Source organism: Trichechus manatus, unplaced genomic scaffold, assembly GCF_000243295.1.
Source record: "Trichechus manatus latirostris isolate Lorelei unplaced genomic scaffold, TriManLat1.0 scaffold00239, whole genome shotgun sequence".
In the NCBI taxonomy this organism is placed as follows: domain Eukaryota; kingdom Metazoa; phylum Chordata; class Mammalia; order Sirenia; family Trichechidae; genus Trichechus; species Trichechus manatus.
In genome coordinates, this window is record NW_004444175.1 from 1,990,082 (window position 1) to 2,010,949 (window position 20,868).

Below are 20,868 nucleotides of genomic sequence, written 5' to 3' on the forward strand. Positions count from 1 at the left end.
ACACACACACACACATATATATATACACACACATATACATATATATATATATATACAGAAAGTATTATGTATAGGGGGAGGAAATTTGGCAGGAGCTGAAGGGGAAAAGGAGAAGATAATTCCAAGGAGAAGCAATAGCATAAGCAAAAGCCTTGAGGGACAGTGTCCATGGCCAATCTGAAGAACTACAGGCAGTCTGTGGTTGCCAGTGTGATATGCGAGCGGAATGACAGAAACAGTCAAGCCCTGATTTTGCCAGGCCTTTGGACCCTGGTGGCGCAGTGGTTAAGGCAATCCACTGCTAACCGAAAGGTCGGTGGTTGGAAACCACCAGCAGCTCCACAGGAGAAAGTTGTGGCAGTCTGCTTCTGCAGAGATTTACAGCCTTGGAGACCCTATGGAGTCACTATGAGTCAGAATCTACTTGACATCAGTGGGTGGGTGGTTTGGACCATGGAGCCCTGGTGGTACAGTGGTTAAGAGCTCAGCTGCCAACCAAAAGGTCAGCAGTTTAAATTCACCAGCTGCTCCTTGAAAATTCTATAGGGCAGTTCTACTCTGTCCTACAGGATTGCTATGAGTTGGAATCGACTTGACAGCAATGGGTTTGGTGTTTTTTTCTTTTTCTTTTTTGGACCATGGCAAGGGGTTTGGATTTCATAGTGTAGGTAACTGGGCATCAATGAAGAGTTTAAGGTAGAGGGTTTATATGTCAGATACCCCTGGATAGACCTACTCTGGCAAGTAAACAGAAGATGAATTTGAAGTAGACAAGACTCAAGGCAAGAGGATCAGTTAGGAGGCTGTTTCAGGGCTCCAGACAAAGATGATAAGAGACTAAACTAGGGGAATAGTAAAAGAGAATAAAAGTAGAAAAAACACTTGAGAAATGCTTGAGAATCACCAGAACTTTAAGATTGATTAGGTGAGAAGATGAGAGACAAAAAAGAATTAATGTTGACTAGATTTCTAGTTGGTGACTATACTTTAATTCATCTTTTTTAATGTATACACATACACAGAATCATTTTACATAAATGGGAATATGATACATGTCATTTCCCCTTCTTATCTCTCACTGACATAATGTTAAAAATCCATGTTCTTAAAATCATATAAAAACATCTATAGGGTTATTATGTCATTGTTTTGCAAAAGTGGAATAATACGTATAAAATATATAATATATAATATAAATAAGTACCGGTAGTTCCTGACTTATGATATAGTCAAGTTATGATGAATGACATATTTGAGTTATGAAGAACTGCACTAACGACTATTTTGTTTTGTTTTTGTACATCTTATTGTTAGTAATATGTACTACATACAATGTTACAGTACCTAATTTGCTGAAGCTATCATTCTCAGATGTTCACTCACAGATGTTCAATTTTATGATTTCCTGCTCAAAACACTGCTATATAGCAGGCTATGGCCTGGTCTGCAATGAAGTTGGTGTTGGTGTCAGGAGTTGTAATGGATAGAAAGTTGGGCAATATTCAACTCTAACAACATATGACAATTGAACCATAAATGCACCTGACAGCCGTTAGGACTCCAACTTCATTGTTACAACACCAACACCAACTTCACTGTAGACCAGGCCTATACCATGATCTTATTCACCATTCTGTACCATAAGAAACATCAGTTTTTAATTTGAAGCCGAGTTGTACAAGTTTCTCTAACAGTTAACACCTGCACTGCTTATACCCAACAGTGTGTCCAGCAAAAGAAGTCATGCCACTGGAAGTTCTACTCCAAAAAAAGGTGAGGAAGGCTCTAGATATGGATATAAAGATGAAGATCATTAAACCCCATGATAATGGGAAGAAAGTCGGTGAAGTAGCACATGAGGAAGGACGGTCTCGTTTGATCGTTTCGGCAATCATTAAGGATAAGAATAGGATTTTGGAGGAAGTTAAAGGAGTGACTGGCATAAAATCAGCAATTTTAACAAAGAAGATGCAAAGGCGAATCCACGAGATGGAGAAGCTGTTGATGATCTGGATAGAAGACCAAATCCAGAAGAGGGTTCCTATGAGTTTACTGACGATGCAAATGAAAGCATGCAGCCTTTTCGAACCTGAAGTAAGAGCAAGGAGAAGACTACCAAGAGTATTTTAATGCCAGCAAGCGTTGGTTTCATCGCTTCAAAACGCAGATTTGGCTTACATCACGTGCGTATAACTAGAGAAGCAGGAAGCGCCAATGTGGAACAGCCCCTAGATCATGAAGAAGGGAAACTGACAGATCCAGACTTAATGGATTTTGAAGAGGAAAGAAATGTTGAAGATGAAGGAAGTAATGAGGAAGAGGAAGGAGAGAAGTTGTCAAAAAATTTTACAATGAAAGGACTAGCTGAAGTTTTTTCTAAATTAAATCAGGGGCTTCAGTTGCTTAAAATATGGACCCAAATACTGATCACTTTGCTAAAGCTGATGGGCAGATTCAGGAGGCAGTGAGATGTTACTGCAAAACATATGAATTAAAAAAGAAAAGGACCATACAGACAACTGTCACTAATTTTCTGACTAGAAATGCCATCCCCATTCCCAGGAATAATCCAGATGATCCAGAACCTTCTACTAGTGGAGTTATTACTACAACTGACAAAATGAAATGCCAACATTGTCCAACTATTCTTCATTGTCAGAGTAAATTTTTATGACATGTATTTTTTTATGTATGTAGGTATTAAAATATATCTGTAAGTTTATATGTAATGTTTCCAACCCCCAAAGACAAATAAAGTTCGGATTTATAAAGATACTGACAATAAAACGCAATAATAATGAAAACTAAAAAAAAAAAAAAAAAAAGGTATTTGACTTATATCGAACCAATTTACAACAGAATCATTAGAACAGAACCCTGTTGTAAGTTGGGGACTACCTGTATATATATTTTATATATATACATATTTACCTTTATCTTTTTTTCACTTAACAATACAGTTTGGAAATCCCTCTAGGTCAATGGATTCTTTTTAATGGCTGCATAATAATCCATATCAGGGATGTACCACATTCAATCATTCACCTATTGATAAGCTCTGTGTTCAGTTTTTTTTTTTAAATAGATAATGTTACAGTAACTATCCTTATATGTTATGTGTATATATGGGTCTTTACTCAAAAAGCTATACCAATTCACAGTTCCACCAGCAATGTATGATATCCATTTCCTTAACCTCTAGGTTTTAAAAATACTTTAAGAAGACGAAGACTTTTTTTTTTTTAAACTAAGAAATTAAAAGGAGGATAAGAGAGACAGAAACAAAGGCTGGGAAATGCACACAAGAGACTCCACAGAGAGAAGCAACATGTATACTGAAAAGCAAATGGATCGAAAAGTCACAAAGATCTGGTTTCAAATTCTGTTCTATTGCAATTTTAACCTTTAGTTTTTCTCTTCTAGAAAACAGATTATAGCAACCTCACAATGCTGTTATTAGCAGTAAATAAAATAATGTTTTATTGTGCCAGTTCCCTTCTTCTTGCTCCACAGAGATAAAACCATAGAGAAACTTCACCTGTATGAAATACAGATGTTCTATACTTTTCCAGCCCCTAGTATTAAATGAAGATGTCTCCAATGACCTCTACTTGCCAGACTCCAGGATAGGTGCTGGTGATATAAACAGCAAAACTAGATGCCTACTTCAAGACCCCTACAGTTCAGTATTCCTGGAATGTTCCTTATTTCTACTCTGCAAGATTAATTCCTCATTATATAATCAAGAACATAACTGATTAGTGTGCTGAAAAGTTTTAACACAGTTCTATGAACTATACTTCCAAACTAGTTTTATCAAAAGGAAGGGTGGATATATGTATATATCTGAACAAAAACAACTTTATTTCTGACTATTAGTTAATAACAAAATTAAAGAGATTAATAATGCATGCAGTTACTCCTTGAAGAGATGGAGCTTAATCCTTCTTAACCTTGAGTGTGGACTTAGTGACTGGCTTGCAAAGAACAGAGTATAAAAAAGGAAAAAAAAACAGTAACTCTATAGTAAAGAGAACTGGCAGACACTACCTTAACCAAATGATTGAGGTTCTGAAAAATAAGAACTGAGAAACTCTCGCAGACCAGAGGAGACTATGGAAACGTGATGATTAAATGCTATGTGATACCCCGGATTGGATCCTGGAATAGAAAAAGGCTATTAACGGTTTAAGTGGCGAAATTAGCGAAAAGTCTAGACTTTAATTAATAGTGTTATACCGATGTTAATTTCTTAGTTTTGATAAATGTACGATGGTTGTGTAAGATGTTAACATTAGGGGAAAGTGGATGAAAGATACGTGGGAACTCGTCCTATCTTTGCAACTCTTCTGTAAACCTAAGCATATTCCGAAGTAAAAATTTTATTTAAAAACAAAAAAACCATAGGAATTAAATCTAGCCATTTTAATTCAGGTCTTTGTAATACATGGGTGATATCAGTCAGTACTAATATAAATATTCTTTCAACATTTCCTGACAACACCTGGTATTAGCTGCAAAGTTCTTACTGAGTAAATGTCTTTCAATTTTTTTTCAAGAAGATTCTTATCTTGTTTATTCTGCTTTGCTCTAAACAGCAATAACTGTATCTTTATAGCCTGCTTTTAGATTTTGAGGGCACTTTAATTGGTTTTCAAGGCCCTAAATGATGTGGTAAATGTGAACAGAGTTCTTCTTCCCAGTCAAAGAAATACTTGTTAATTTACAAATAAGCAAGTTTACGTACATAGGCTATAACATAAATACAATAAAGAAAATGAAATTTAGGTAATGCTAATAAATCTCTCAATTCCTAATGTATTCAAGAATTATAGACGGATAATATTTTTTTTCCTCTAAAAGTTAGCTGAATCTCTCAGGTCTTTATTTGTATCAGTGCCAGCATTTTTCATCAGCTGAAAGAAAATGGCAATATTCTTAACCACCACAAGAAAAAAAAAATGAAATAGCCCTACTAATGCACCCTATTTCATAATTTAAAAAAATTAATGCACCTTGGAAACCCTGGTGGTGTAGTGAGTGGTTAAGAGCTATGGTTGCTAATCAAAAGGTCAGCAGTTTGAGTCTACCAGGTACTCCTTGGAAACCCAATAGGGCATCTCTACTCTGTCCTATAGGGTCGCTATGAGTCGGAATCGACTCGAAGGCAATGGGTTTGGTTTTTTGGTTTTACTAATGCACCTCATGTGCAGCCACCACCTGTCTGTCAGTGGAGGCTTGAGTGTTGCTATGATGCTGAACATTTTCAGCGGAGCTTCCAGACTAAGAGGGACTAGGATGATCTACTGGTGATCTACTTCGGGAAATCAGCCAATGAAAACCCTATGAATCACAACAGCTGCGTCTGCAACCAATCACAGTGATGGCACAGGACTGGGCAGATTTCACTTTGTTGTGCATGGGGTCACCACGAGTCAAGGGGGACTTGACAGCAGCTAACAACAGCAACACTGGTACATTTCCTTATTTAAGGAAAACAGACTTTTGCTACTCCACTCTAAACCCATTACATTATATGGCACTTTTTTGGGGGGTGGGGGTGGGCAGAGCACAATGCACTTTACCACAGTCATTGACACATATAGTTACATGGTGCTAATAAGCACAGCAGGGACAATTTCAGGAACAGAGAAAAGCCACACACAATGAAAAACATCATGGTACAATTAATATGGATTCTATCTGGCACTCATCTGATACTCGTTCAGTGAACACCAGTCTGTCCAGTGCTTGTCTGTGTTTTCTTTTCTGTGCTCCATCTCCCAGCAATATATCTTCTCCCCTGAAGGTTTTATGATCCATGGTTCTAAAACCATGAATTTAATGGTTAAAATCTATACTGGGTGTTATTGTGGCTTGAGGGCTGGGGAACATCACATAGGCTCATGTCTTCTAGCCTAGCCACAGTCACCACTGGAACAACAGTAAAGCATGTCAGAGAAGACGAAGGGCTCAGTCAGTGAGCTCTTAACTGCACACTCATTTCATATACTAAATTTCTACATCAGGTATATCTCCACTGCAACTATGTTAATAATGACCCCATTCCCAGGACCACGTTTTCCACCCCAACCCTCCTCAGGTAAGTAGGGGATGCCAACTGTGGTGAAATGAGTTATTTTATGTGGCCTTTTACCTTGACTCTTTGGAAAAACAGCCTGAGAGATTTTTCCCCTAAACCCTGAGGAGCTACCTTTCCCCTAGTTTCTACCCCAAAGGGTTTGTTACTCTTGTTCAGGTTGGTTGACATTTCCTGGGTAATGGTTTGATACCTTCTGCCTGGTCCTGGATGCTTTTTGATCCCGAGCTGTACCCTGTTTTTTAATAAACCAGTTAACTGTAAGTATGGTCTGTGAGTTCTATATGGCCTGTCTTAGATTGTTTCCTGGGAAATAACTAGGTGAAGGCTAGATCATTTATCTTCATCTCACCAAAACCAGGGCACCCCATTAGAAATGAGAGCCCCTGAATTCCTACACTGACAACAGTCCAGCTGTGTGACTATGGGCAAGTTCCAGGTTGTCTCTGGACCAAAACTGTGTAATACTAAAATGTGGAGAAACCAAGAGTTTGCATCTCACATTGTTATGGCTCCCACGCCTGACCACAAACCAACACCAAACCTTATATGAAGGTTCTATGTTGTAATCCATAATTCCTTCCAGGAGCCTCACCTGACGGCCATGAATTTTGTAATTAATGACCACAGGAGCAATATATTACACAAAATATTTGATATTGTTAAATTTGTTCAGGCGTTCAAGAATATAATCTGTCTTTATTAAGCCTCTAGAGTATATTAGGAGCCCCTGGGTAGCAAAAGTGGTTAACAGCTTGACTACTAGCAAAAAGGTTGACAGTTAGAACCCACCCAGAGGTGCCTGGGAAGACAGGTCTGGCAATCTGCTTAAACCCCACGGAGCAGTTCTACTTTGCACACATGGGGTACTATGAGTCAGAATAGACTCTACAGCAACTAACAACAAGAGTATATTAAGCAGCCATTAATGAAGGCTTTTTTCCCACACTTTTAAAGAAAATGACAAAAATATTTTACACACCTATAAGTGAAATTAATCGTCGAGTAACTGTTACTCCTAAATACACCTTAAGTACTTATACTGTCATTTCTAAATACACATAAAATGTCATCCTACAACTGACTGTGTATGACAGTCCAGTAAGGGGCTGGTTGATGTTTTGATGTCTAATGTTTTTCATTATTCATTTTAAGCTACCACTAACTGAAAGTTCCAAAAAGTTCTTAATTGATAGCAGTAAGGGATAGATTGCAGTTCCTTCAAAATTGAAGTCAAATTGTGTTCTGTGAAACAAAATTTTTTCACGGTACTACTAAGAATAAAAAAAGGGGAAAATAACACATTCTATATTTTAAAAATTACATTATGTCATAAAATAGAAAAGAAAAAATCTTAGGGATGTATAGGAAAATATGGCAGAAATACCCAAAAGCCAAGAGAAGCTGTCCTCCATGGTGAGACTATGGGTGAATTTTCTTTCATGTATATATCAATTCTTTTCTATTACAGGAAAAAAACAAATCTTGGTAATTTAAGAAAGTCCTTACAAAACGTGTAGAGTATTCTAAATACTGCCGTTAAAGTCACAAAGATCATGACACCAGAAAAGCAAGGCACTGAAACAGCAAGTGTTTTATGAACAATCTAACAGATATGCCTTCATTTAGTATTCAAGTCGCCACCAGAAAGAGGCGATCCTCCACATCTGAGAATCAGAAAAAACCAATAGCAAAAAATGGCACCGTCCATCACACAATTGAAACATGACGCAAATAAACTCTACTCATTATACAGTCCCAAACACCTAATTCTAAACAAGTCAAGACCCACTGCAGTCCCCCTAAACACGTGTACACTCCCCGGATGGAATTAATTGTCCCTCTTCGAGAGCCTTACTCATAATCACTACTCGCCGAGGAGAATGAACCTGCGTCGCTGACCCAGTCTTCAGAATCACAATCCTCATCTTCTTGTGAAGGGTCTCTAGGAAGCTCATTTGGGCTCCGACGCAAATTACAGAAAGCCGGAGCCGCCATAGTCAGGGTTGTGGCAGCTACAGGTGGAGTAACTCTAATCTAGCAGCGACAGTTTACCGGGGCCGCCATGTTGCCGTCGCTTGTGGAGGGGTAGGGGACACGTGACCAACAATCTTCCGCTGCAATTGGTGGTAGCTCAGGTTGCCAGGGAGACGGGGAAGCTTCTAAGAGAACTGGGAGGAAGGAGCCGAAATTTCGAGGAGGGCGTTTTTGTTGGAGGAGAAGTAGCTGATACTTCACCACTTACACTCCCCTGGATGCACTCTGGAGCCCTGGTGGCGTAGTGGTTAAGCCTTTGGCTGCTAACCAAAATGTCGGCTGTTTGAATCCACCAACCACTTCTTGGAAACTCTATCGACCCCTATAGGATCGTTATGAGTGGGAATCTACTGCAGGCCACGGGAAGCGCACTCTAAGGAGCTCTCGTGGCGCAGCAGTTTAGCGCTGGACTGCTGACAGAAAGGTCAGGGAACCCACCAGCTGCTCCAAGGGAGAAAGATGTATAAATAGGCTTCCGTAAAGATTACAGAAACCCTATCGGGCAGTTCTCCCCTGTCCTATAGGGATCGATATGAGTTTGAACCGTCTCTGATGGCACACGACAACAAGCAACATAATTTATTAAAACAGGCAGAGACCCACTGGGTTTTTCCCCTTTTTCTTCCAGGGCTGGGTATCTTCCAGTTTGCACTTTGTCTTGAGTTCCTACTGTGGAGGGATATCCAAAGCGTCAGAGGCGCTCAGTCTGGGTTTCCTACTCCTGCCTCAGGGCCACGGCAGCCATGCAAGGAATGATGAAGGCTTTTCAGCAACGTCTTCTGGTGATAATGTAAATATGCTCCATTTCATATTGTTTCGCAATTACAAACATTTCTATAGTTGCCTCAAGCAGGTGTTGTAGAGTGCTTCAAATAGGTGACAATATTGTAAAACTGCATGTTCATGTTCAATGCAAAATTTTACAATCTGATGAAGTGCTCTCATCTCTGAAGCTGGAAGTGTAAACAGGTAAATCTTACCTGTCACTTGCGAATACCTAAATCGAGTATTTTTTGTAAGTACAAAATAGGTATTATTTATTGAGTGTCAGCCATTGCTCTGATCATTTGCTTTATTTGTATACGATGCTACAGTTTTCACATACTCTGAAGGAGATATTATTATTATCCCCATACTAAAGTAAGGAAATTGAGGTTTAGAAAGTTATGCATCTTGCTAATGGTCACACATTTAGCAGGCACAACAAAGCCAACAAAGAATTGAACCTAAGTTATTAACCACTGTATTAATTTTCCTCCTTGGGGCTTAGTAATTCAGCTACTAGAGATCTATTCTCAGAAACTACGGGATGCAAATACGATTTATAAAATTTGTATAAGTGAAAAACTGGAAGCAACCTAAATGTCCAACAATAGGGGAAAAGTTAAATATTTAAAAATACGATGAATATTATGTTAACGGAAATGTTTTCAAAGAATAATGCATGGGGGGAAATACTCATGTTATTGCAAGTGAAAAAAAGGATATAATGTTATTTTATGATCTTAAAGCATGTGTGCTCGGGATTCATTTTAAACAACATGGGCAAAGAGACGAGGGTGAAAGGCAGTTAGGCAATTACAGCATATAGTGTAAGTATTATAATAAATACAGCGTTCTAATGGAATACCTAGAGGGAACCAAACTAGGGGGTGTGGGGCTACCGCAAATTTCTTAGAGGAAGTCTTAATTTATCTTGTTATTATGGGATATTTCCAACAGAGAAGAGTTGTGGAAGATTAGTCATCAGGTGGCCCACAGGGGTACATGCATGGAGAACTCAAAAGAACCAGGGCAGTAGCGATTAAAACAATATTCACATTTTGAAGTTGCAATTCCGTTTCATTTGTTACATTACACTATGAAGATATGAATTTTCTAGGTTTTATGATTTTATTTGTATTAATTTCTAAATGTGCTTTTTATAGTTCTATAAAAGCTATTGAATTTTATTTTGTAGTTTGTATCAATGTGTAGAATTGTTTTTATCTCATGTAAGAGCTATAAAGCACGAAGTTTATATCTAGTTTATTTAACATTATAAGAAAAAAATTTTAAGTCAACCCTGGACATCCACAAGAGTTTTTTCCTTAAAAGAGATCCATATATTACTCCAGTTGAAGAACATGCAGGTAGTTCGTTCATAAGAGCTAATGGGCAAAGAGAGGTCCTGAGGTGATAGGAGGGTATGGAACCAAGGCACAGATGGAAGGATATAACCTTGCTACCGCTTCCCCTGGAACTGGAGGGAAGGACCAATGGACAGTGCAGGTGTGGATGCTGACTTGCCAGTCTGTGGCAGGAAGCTGAGGCAGTGCCCATGTGATGGTATGTATTTTCTCTAGTAAATAGAAGGCAACTGGAAAAGGGAAGAATTAATGAGGTTGGAAGTTAGTAGACAGTGGAGCCAGGAAGGAAGAGGAACAAATATTTCCATCAGCATTGAGGGTCAATAATGTATTACTTTTGAAATCAGAGAAACAATATTATGTCGATAAAAAAGTTAGAGTCATTGTAATAGTTATTTCATGTGTTGTGTTAAAACAGGCATGCATACAATCTTCAAACATCAAAAACTACTTAAGATTTCATTCTAAAATAAAAAATGCTTTAGGTACCTCTCTAGCAAGTTAGCATTTCCTCATTTGAGAAAAGCACCTTATTGGAAGTAAAAGAAAAAATCTTAAATTTTAACACAAAACCAAATTTTCTTCCTACAAATTATACTATTTGTTTTTTCTATTAACCATCCAATAATTTCATATCCTGCTTGTAAACCTTCAGTAGTACTCCCTTAAAAACAGAACAAAATCCAAACTTTGTGACCTTTTTTTTAAACTTCCAATTCAACAAACAGTTGAGCATCAATAAGGAGTTAGATGGCTTCTTTCCTGCTATATTGCAATGAGATTAATCAAGTGTGTCCAACTTGCCTGATCAAAAGAATCAACTGGGGTGCTTGTTAAACATACAGATTTTGAGGCCCCACCCCACACCAGGTTTGCGTTGGACTACTAACCTAAAGGTTGCCAGTTCAAACCCACGAAACAGCACTGCAGAAGAAAGGCCTAGCAATCTGCTTCCTTAAAGATTACAGCCAAGAAAACCTACGGAACAGTTCTACTCTGTAACACATGGGGTCGCCATGAGTCAGAATCAACTCAGTGGCAATGGGCTTTTTTGTCCCACACTAACAGGATCAGAATCTCCAGGGGAGGACCTGGGAATCTTATTTTAAACAAGTGCTTCAGGTAGTTCTTAAAATTAAGGCAAACTTGGGAAATGCTGCCCTCAGTTTTGTGCTTCATACCAACAGGCCCATTGGCCATTTCCTTAATAGACTAGAACCTACTGCCACCTAATGGCTTTGAGCCTGACCAGTAGATATCTCCCTGCTCCAGAATCTACTGTTTTTATAACCTAGGGCAAATCAATGTCTCCAAGCTTCAGTTTCCTTAACTGTGAATTCAGATATTGGTACCTACTTTCTAGGACTGTTTGGGATCCAATCAGTTAAAGCCCTGTACTTAGCACAGAAAGTGTTAATAAAATTTTGCTGTGCTATATATTATTTGGAGCCCTGGTGGCGTAGTAGTTAAGAGTTCGGCTGCTAACCAAAAGGTCAGCAGTTCAAATCCACCAGACGCTCCTTGGAAGCCCTATGGGGCAGTTCTACTCTGTTGTAATCAACTCAATGGCAACTGGTTGGTAATAACCAAGAGCAACTTTCTACTAAATAATATATGTTGTTATTGTTAGATGCCGTCAAGTCGGTTCCAACTCATAGCGACCCAATACGACAGAGTAGAACTACCCCATAGAGCTTCCAAGGAGCGGCTGGTGGATTTGAACTGCTGACCTTTTGGTCAGCAGCCCAGTTCTTAACCACTGTGCCACTATAGGGTCGCTATGAGTGGGAATGGACTTAACAGCGATGGATTTTTTTTTTAAATATATTATTTACTCACATAGTTCTCTCACTGTGTAATGCTCCTTGTCCAAAATCCACTTGTTGAAATACTGCATTTTCCTTCAAGACCCAATTCAAATAGCACATTTTTCAAGAAGCCTTCCCAGACATCTCTCTCACTTCAGTAAGAATTTCCTCTTGCCACCTTCCCCTCATAACACATCCAGAAAACTCCTGTTATAACATGTATCGGTCCGTCTTGTAGCTGAATTATTTAGGCATGTGTCTCTCTTTGCCACCTAATGACGAGCTCCTGGAGGACATGATTGGGTTCCTTCCCCACCCCTCCCCCATCCACAGCGTTGAACTGGAGCAAGAAATGCCACATAAAAGTATACTGTTTAAGAAACGATCCTACACACTGGATATGTCCATGAGCTATGTCAGCTTCCTTAGCTAATTTATTTCCGTGTGTTAGTTTAATGAACAGAAGTAAAAAACAAAACCAAACAGCTTACCACCTTGCTTGATCTTTCACAAAAGAAGAAATAATAACAATTGTTTTTTATTCTTCTTTTCAATTTCAGGGTATGGTATTAGCTAATCAGATTTCTAACTTTATGCATCATATCTATATATGCACTAACTATATTAATATTTAACAGCTTTAAATGTACTGGAGATAATGAAGTAAGAAAAGAATAAGACGTCATTTTCGGGACCTTTATCAGAATACTGTTGTTGTTTGTCCATTTCATAATTAAGAGGATTTAAAACATTTAGATTGGGGTGTAATATTCTCGGTTTCCATTTTCCACTACACAAAGTGGAAGTGGGCCAGCTCTCTTCCGAGGCCCAAGTATGTTTAGCTTACTGCATATGAAACATAAGGTCTGTATTCCCGTAGATTACCATCACGATTAGGCAAGCAATACAATTGTGACATAAAATACACCAGATAAGAACATAATCAAATATTTAGTATCTTTAGCAGCTTCAAGAGCTCTTTCCCTACTAGTAATAGAACCTAGCAAGGAGAAATAAATGAAAACAGGGCCACAGAAGGCCATGTTCATTTAAAAGTTTCAAACTGGACAGTAAAAATTCATGTCATGGAATTTTGTTAGGAAATAATATCACCTTAATTATGGCAATGGAAATAATTTATGAACTATGTGGTAATACTGATAACCACAATCATTTTTTAAATCATGAATAAATAACACAGTAGACCAGTAGAATAGCTTTAAAAACTGAGCTTTATAATGTGTAATTTTTCAAATTTGGGATAGAGTCATAATATATAAAAACACATTTCAGCATTCCTGTGTTTATAGAATTACATTATGATCCAAACTTCTAATTTTTGTTTATATAAGTCGAATTACCTGTAAAAATATATGGAGTTTACTTGTTCTAAATTCATGCATTTGAACCACATTGACGACAGGTGAGAACCCAGAGGCATAGAAGTAGAGGTCACAAAGTTAGAGCTCCAAACTCAATTCATTTACTCCTAGTTACCCTCATTTTACATCCCCATTTACAAATCATAACAAATTTGGTGAACTGATCTACCACCATAGTTGCCAACCAGAAGGAAGGGAGGCCCCCTTAATTAAAGGAGGAATACAACAGTGGCAGACACTGTTGATGGCTGACAATCTGCTGAATAAGAGGAAAGTAGGAAACAAAGCAGACATAAGAATTATAAAAAAAACATAGCTTTTAAATGAATGCAAACTGCCCTCAGTAACACCTAAAAAAAATCACTGCATTGTTGAACCCTGCAGTAATTTGATGAGATAACATCTGTGCAAATGCTTGATAATCCACATGTGCCATGCAGTCTAAGTCAGAGGAGCCCAGATCTAGTCCTGACTCTGGCCCTAATAACCAGGTGAATGTGGACAAAGTCAGTTTCCTCACCTGAAAATAGCAATAGTAATCCCTGCCTACACAGGGCTGCTGAGAATGAGGTAACTCTTGCAATCTAATGCCTTACACGGTAAGATATAGAGCAATATGTGGTATATGCTGTATTTTCACAAGGTTTTGATCTTTTTTGTTTTGTTTTGAGTTTTGACGGGATATTTTTTTCATCAGGAATATTACTCAACAGGGGACACCTTTATCCCTGAGAATTCTGGATATTTGAGGTATTTGTAATAGACATGTGTTTGCTGTTAGCAAAAGTATCAACTTTGGGTCATCAAGCAATATTTTCAGAGACTCGCTCTCTTTGCTGGTTTAGGGGTCAAAACCCCAGGAGTTTAGCCTGGGCCAGTTCCATTCATTAGCCACAAGGCCTTGGGTAAAGTTACTTAGACCTGAATTTTCTCAGAGCCTGTAGGAATAGTTATCTTTTTTGGTTTATTTTAGTTTTTCAGGACAGTTGTTAATTATTTCTATTTGATAGAATTTTAGGTTTAGAAAACACTTCCATAGCATCTGAAATTTACAAAAACACTCTGTGAGGTGGGTCTTACCCCCTGTATATTACAGAAAGAGTCCCTGGCTGGTGAAAATGGGTTAACAAGCTGTGCTGATAACCAAAAAGTTGGAAGTTCAAATCCACTCAGAGGCACCTTGGAAGACAGGCCTGGCGATCTACTTCCAAAAAACCTTGTAGAGTACATTTCTACTCTGACACACGTGGACTCACCATGAGTTGGAGTCCACTCCACGGCAACTTTATATATACCACTGCGATACATACATATGTATATACACATTTATACGCATATGGTGGCACGGTGGTTAAAAGCTCAGCTGCTAACCAGAAGGCCAGAAGTTTGACTTCACTAGCTGCTCTTTGGAAATCCTATGGGGCAGTTCTACTCTGTCCTATAGGGTTGCTATGAGTTGGAATCAACTTGACAGCAATGGGTTTGGTTTTGGTATATTACAAAAAAGAACAGGAAAATATAGATTAAAAGTCTTGCCAGGTCAAACAACTAGTATGTAACAGAAATGAGATGCCAAGGGTATGATTAAATTGCAATAGCCTTGTACATAAGTTTTTTTTTTTTTAATCTTTGCAAAATAGTAGTGAGCCCTGATATAACTATTTGGATACTACTTATAATCAAGATGACACAAAAATATGTTACTTTACTTATATAAAAGTAACTGAGAAATGCAATATTGAAGCTTTTCCTTGGTTTAGACAATTTATGTGTAGTTTTTTTTTTCTTCAAAAGTAGGATAGCTGAATATTTTTTACTGAGTTACTGTTATTTTTGTATTGACATTTTTGAAGCTAACACCTTAATCAGAGAAAAGTTTGCAACTTTGCTTCAGTTTTGGTTTGGCTGAAGTATCTTTTTCAAAAGCATAGCAATTTAATGCTTTACATTTTGAAAACCATATTTACAATGGGAAATACACAAGTAATTAAAAAACACTCAGAAGACTTACCCTTTAAAATAAGATGCAAAAGTAAAATAGGATAGTCTGCTATTTTCTCATGTCTGAATTTTCTACAGCTCAAGGCTACTGGTCTCTTTAATGCAATTGCCAAAATTTTGTGGCTAGCTTACAAGCGATGTTGTCATAAGGGAAAAACATAAAAATTTTCTAACACTGATTTAAAAAAATAGACCAAGCACTGGTCTGTTTCATGAAAACTATAATGAGTAAATGAGTATGATTTAAAGATTATCTGATTCCTCTAATTTCTATTACATTATGTCTAAGCAAATCTTTATGTATACGAGTGAAAGACATTTTGTGTGAAAATTTAGCTTCATTAAATGAAAGAAACACCACTACAGATGTATCTATCATGTCCCAAATTTTAAATAAGTGTTTGAATATATTTAATAATAAATAAATAACCACTAATAAAAAAAAAAAAAAAAGGAGTCCTGGGGGGGCAGGGGTTAAGAGCTATGGCTGCTAACCAGAAGGTTGGCAGTTTGAAACCACCAGCTGCTCCTTGGAAACCCTGAAAATAATGTATTACAAAAGTGAAAGATCTGCAATGTTAAAAAAAAAAAAAAAAAAAAAAAAAAGCACTGTTAGCCCTAATACTGACAAACACTTTTATAGTTTCAGATTCCATTAGTTCCTATAGCATATGGGAGCAGTTATTTGTAATTCAGTTAGAGTAGCTTTTCATTCTAATATTGAGCAGGTTGATTGCAGAAATATTTCTCTACTAACTTCCAAAATAATCACCCCAGTCTTGATGACTATAGTTTAAGTATGTTCTTTCTGCCCTGGTTCATTTAGATAGGTTTGTGTTTTGGATCTGAAACTCTATAGTGTTAATAATCAGTTTGGGATTTTTTGGCATTTGACATTTAAAACACGAAAAATATGAAAAAATTCCGTTCCATCAGGGTCTTAAGAACTTTAAACATTTAAAACAAACACCCTTTCCCAGCTTTACCAAAGTCATGCTGTGAATGAGTTTGTAGTTAATGCTTCTTAGGATCATCATTCCTGTAATTTTATGAAATGCAAGGGAATTGTCTTTGGGAATTTAGCAGATTTTCCCTTTTAGCTGCTCATTTGATAATATTTTACTGTATGTGATGGGAGCTTTTTTGGAGGGGAAAACCAGCTGTGGAAAATTGCAGGTTTCAGAAGACAGCTCTCAAATCGAAGAGACCCCAGTTTCTCCCTTGCACAATGTCTTTCCCTTTTACTCACACTTCCAACAGAACAGGATTTCTCCAGCTCATGTGGTTTTGCACAAAGACTTAAAAGGGTCACTTGAAACGTTTACAGATGAGAGAACTCACATAAACCTCCCCCGACAGATACTTGCTAAACGCCACTTACTCTTTTTCACCACAAATGTATTCAAGACCTACTTTTGATATATTCCTATAAGAGTTTTTCCCACATCATGCCTTGTAACGGCCAGGCCTTCCTAGAATTACAGCAGTATTAACTGCCTTGCATTTCATCCAACCTCCTTTTATTTTAAAATGGAAAGAGAATTTGCTCTCCACACGGATTCTTACTTCTTTCTCTTCTATGAACTCATCACCGTTGCCATGGGGTTTAAAATTTGTTAGTCTGTTTTGCATAAAGAATAAGATTTGACAAAGGTGCTAGCAGTAAATAATACACTATCAGTTTACAGAAGGTTTGGGGTTCTCATGCTTCTTAGAAGAACTCTTAAATTTCTTTTGTGTAGTTTCGTGTGGGTGTGGGGCATGCGCGTGGATGTGTGGCGAAAGGATGGGGTGGGATTAGTTTTGTCAAAAAGAGACTCCTAATTCCCATCACAACCAAAGCTCAAACAAAACTCTCAGTAATGTTTCCTGGAGAAAGTCTACAGATGTTTAAAGGACAGCTTTGCTTAATTATTTTCCCCTTAGAAAGTGTTTTGCCGGAGGGAGACGGGTAACCCAGACCGCATAGGGTCAGCGCCTCAGCACTTAGACCGGGCGGATCAGGAGCATCGGATTCTGGACAACGTGGGATGCAGGCAGGGGCGGATTCAACAGTAAGCAAAGTACTCACGGGCTTACTTGTGTTTATTTACTAATTTGTAGGGCACAATTTCACATGGGTTTCAGAAAAACAGGTGAAATTGTGCCCTACAGATTAGTAAGGAAGCACAAGTAAGCCCGTGCGTACCTTGCTTATTGGGTTATCCGTCCCTGGGTGCAGGTCCCAACGCCCCTCCCGTGGGAAGCATCGCACAAGAATTCCAAATCAGACACTTCCCGGAAGATCCCTGAAAGAAAAGTTGCCCTTCCTCTCACCATACTCCCCGGGAAACGGAGGGCGGTTTTTCCCGGAGTCCCCCGGCCCAACACTGACCTATGTAACAGGACGCGCTGCACAGAGTCGAGGTCCTCAAGGTTCCGGGGGGCAGGTTTGGGGATGCTGGACCTGCCCACCTGAAACATGCCCACCTGAAACTCGCTGCAAAGGCTGACAACGGGCCACAGCCGAACCGCGGAGGGGGCAGCGAGGTCTCACCCCCCGCACTCGCCGCACCGCCTGCCTCTGGCCGCCGCCGGGAAAGCGAGGGCTGAAGAACAGGCTGCCAGACTTCGGACGTGCAAAAACCCGGAAAAGGCGGCGGTGTTAGCAGCGGCTGCGGCTTTCCTTCGCCCGCTGGCTAGACTGCACGGTTCTTGGAGCCGGGTCCCTCCTGCAGCGGCGCCTCCAGAGTTTTGCTCCTGGCGCGGGTGTGCGGGCGGGCGGCCACTCCTTGCGCTGGAGACGCACCCTGATGCCACGGTCCCCCAAGTCCAGGGTGCCCCTCTTCCACGTGTGGGTTCTCTTTCCTTTCTAACTTGCCCAACCACACGGCAGGGTCCCTTACGTCTGGGACTAGCCGTCGAGCGCCTCGGGAAGCGGTCGCCCAGAGCTGCGCTCTTCCGCCGCCTAGTGCGGGACGCTGCTCTTCACCCTTCGTTCTTGGATAGCAAGGCCGCCCTAGGCAAGGGACATCAGTGTCCAGGAGCTGCCTCCAGCAAAGGAAGCTACCACCTGCAGCTCGGAGGGCCACAAACCAGCCGGGAATGGAGGAGGCACTGAAGGAGCTCCAGGCACCGGCTGCTCCTCGGAAGAATGGAAAATGAGTAGTGGAGAGAGGCTAGTTAGTTAGGTGTCTGTTTTTGGTGGGAATTTAATTCTGCCCAAAGAAGCCATATATATTCATCCATCCATCTGTGCGTATACTGATTACCTACGATGTTCTGCCTAATTTCTAGTCTTTGGAAATAACAAGGATGAATAAAAAGTGGTAACTGACCTGTCTAGTCGGAGCCCTTTATTCTCTTTATGGGAAATATTTCGTACTTTAAAATATACTTGGCCACGGAAGACAGTCTTTAGACTTCAGAGCATTGTTGTTCTTAGGTGCGCTCCAGTCAATTCCAACTCATAGCGACCCTATGTGCAACAGAAGGAAACGGCCCGTCCTGCGCCATTCTCACGATTGTTGTTATGCTTGAGCCCATTGTTGCAGCCACTGTGTCAATCCATCTCATTGAGGGTCTTCCTCTTTTTTGCTGACCTTCTGCTTTACCAAGCATGGTATCCTTCTCCAGGGATGGATCTCTCCTGACAACATGTCCAAATTATGTAAGAGTGGTCTGGCCATCCTTGCTTCTAGGGAGCATTCTGGTCGTACTTCTTTCAAGATTTATTCCTTCTTTTGGCAGTCCATGGTATATTCAATATTCTTCTCCAGCACCACAATTCAAAGGCATCAATTCTTCTTCTGCCTTCCTTATTCATTGTTCAGCTTTCACATGCATATGAGGCGATTGAAAACACCAGGGCTTGGGTCAGGCGCACCTTAGTCTTCAAGGTGACACTTTTGCTTTTCAACACTTTAAGGAGGTCTTTTGCAGCAGATTTGCCCAATGCAGTGCGCGTTGTTTGATCTCTTGACTGCTGCTTCCATGACTGTGGATCCATGTAAAATGAAATCCTTGACAACTTCAATCTTTTCTCCATTTATCATGATGTTGCTCATTGGTCCAGTTGTGAGGATTTTTGTTTTCTTTATGATGAGATGTAATCCATACTGAAGGCTGTAGTCTTTTTGATCTTCATCAGTGAGTGCTTCAAGTTCTCTTCACTTTCAGCAAGCAAGGTTGTATCAGCTGCATAACGAAGGTTGTTAATGAGTCTTCCTCCAATCCTAATGCCCCATTCTCCTTCATATAGTCCAGTTTATAGGATTATTTGTTCAGAATACAGATTGAATAGATACAGTGAAATGATACAACCCTGGCGCATACCTTTCCTGACTTTAAACCACACACTATCCCCTTGTTCTGTTCCACTGCCTCTTGATCTATGTACAGGTTTCTCATGAGCACAATTAAGTGTTCTGGAATTTCCATTCTTCACAACGTTATACATAATTTGTTATGATCCACACAGTCGAATGCCTTTGCATAATCAATAAAACACAGGTAAACGTCTTTCTGATATTCTCTGTTTTCAGCCAGGATCGATCTGACATCAGCAATGATATCCCTCATTCCACATCCTCTTCTGAATCTGGCTTGAATTTCTGACATTCCCTATTAATATACTGCTGCCGTCGCTTTTGAATGATCTTCAGCAAAATTTTCCTTGCATGTGATAGCAATGATATTGTTAGCTAATTTCCACATTCGGTTGGATCACCTTTCTTGGGAATAGGCATAAATGTGGATCTCTTCCAGTCGGTTGGCCAGATAGCTGTCTTCCAAATTTCTTGGCATAGGTGAGTGAGCAATGCCGGCACTGCGTCTGTTTCTTGAAATATCTCGTGGTATTCTGTCAGTTCCTGAAGACTTGTTTTTTGCCAATGCCTTTAGTGCAGCTTGGACTTCTTCCTTCAGTACCATTGGTTCCTGATTATATGCTACCTCCTGAAATGGTTGAATGTTGACCAAATCTTTTTGGTACGGTGACTCTGTGTATTCCTTCCATCTTCTTTGATGCTTCCTGCGTCATTCAGTATTTTGCCCATAGAATCCTTCAGTATTGCAACTCGAGGCTTGAATTTGTTTTTCAGTTCTTTCAGCTTGAGAAATGCTGAGTGTGTTCTTCCTTTTTGGTTTTCTGTCTCCAGGTCTTTGCACATGTCATTAAAATAGTTTACTTTGTCTTCTTGAGCTGCCCTTTAAAATCTTCTGTTCAGCTCTTTGACTTCATCACTTCTTCCTTTTGCTTTAGCTACTTGACATTTAAGAGCAAGTTTGAGTCTCTTCTGACATCCATTTTAGTCTTTTCTTTCTTTCCTGTCTTTTTTTTTTTAAATATATTTTATTGTACTTCAGGTGAAGGCTTACAGAACAAATAGTTTCTCATGAAACAGTAGTACACATGTTGTTTTATGACATTA

At 39.3% G+C, this 20,868-nt stretch overlaps 1 protein-coding gene across 1 annotated transcript in view; it reads right to left on the reverse strand.

Annotated features, from left to right (window-relative positions):
- The window catches only part of INTU (inturned planar cell polarity protein), a 71,852-nt gene extending 63,667 nt beyond the window's left edge, over positions 1-8,185 (reverse strand). Inside the window, exon 1 of the mRNA XM_023743147.1 lies at positions 7,958-8,185. Within this exon, the coding sequence (XP_023598915.1) occupies positions 7,958-8,098 (141 nt within the window). The 5' untranslated portion in view covers positions 8,099-8,185. The remainder of the gene's footprint in view (positions 1-7,957) is intronic.
- Between the last annotated feature and the right edge of the window lie 12,683 nt (positions 8,186-20,868).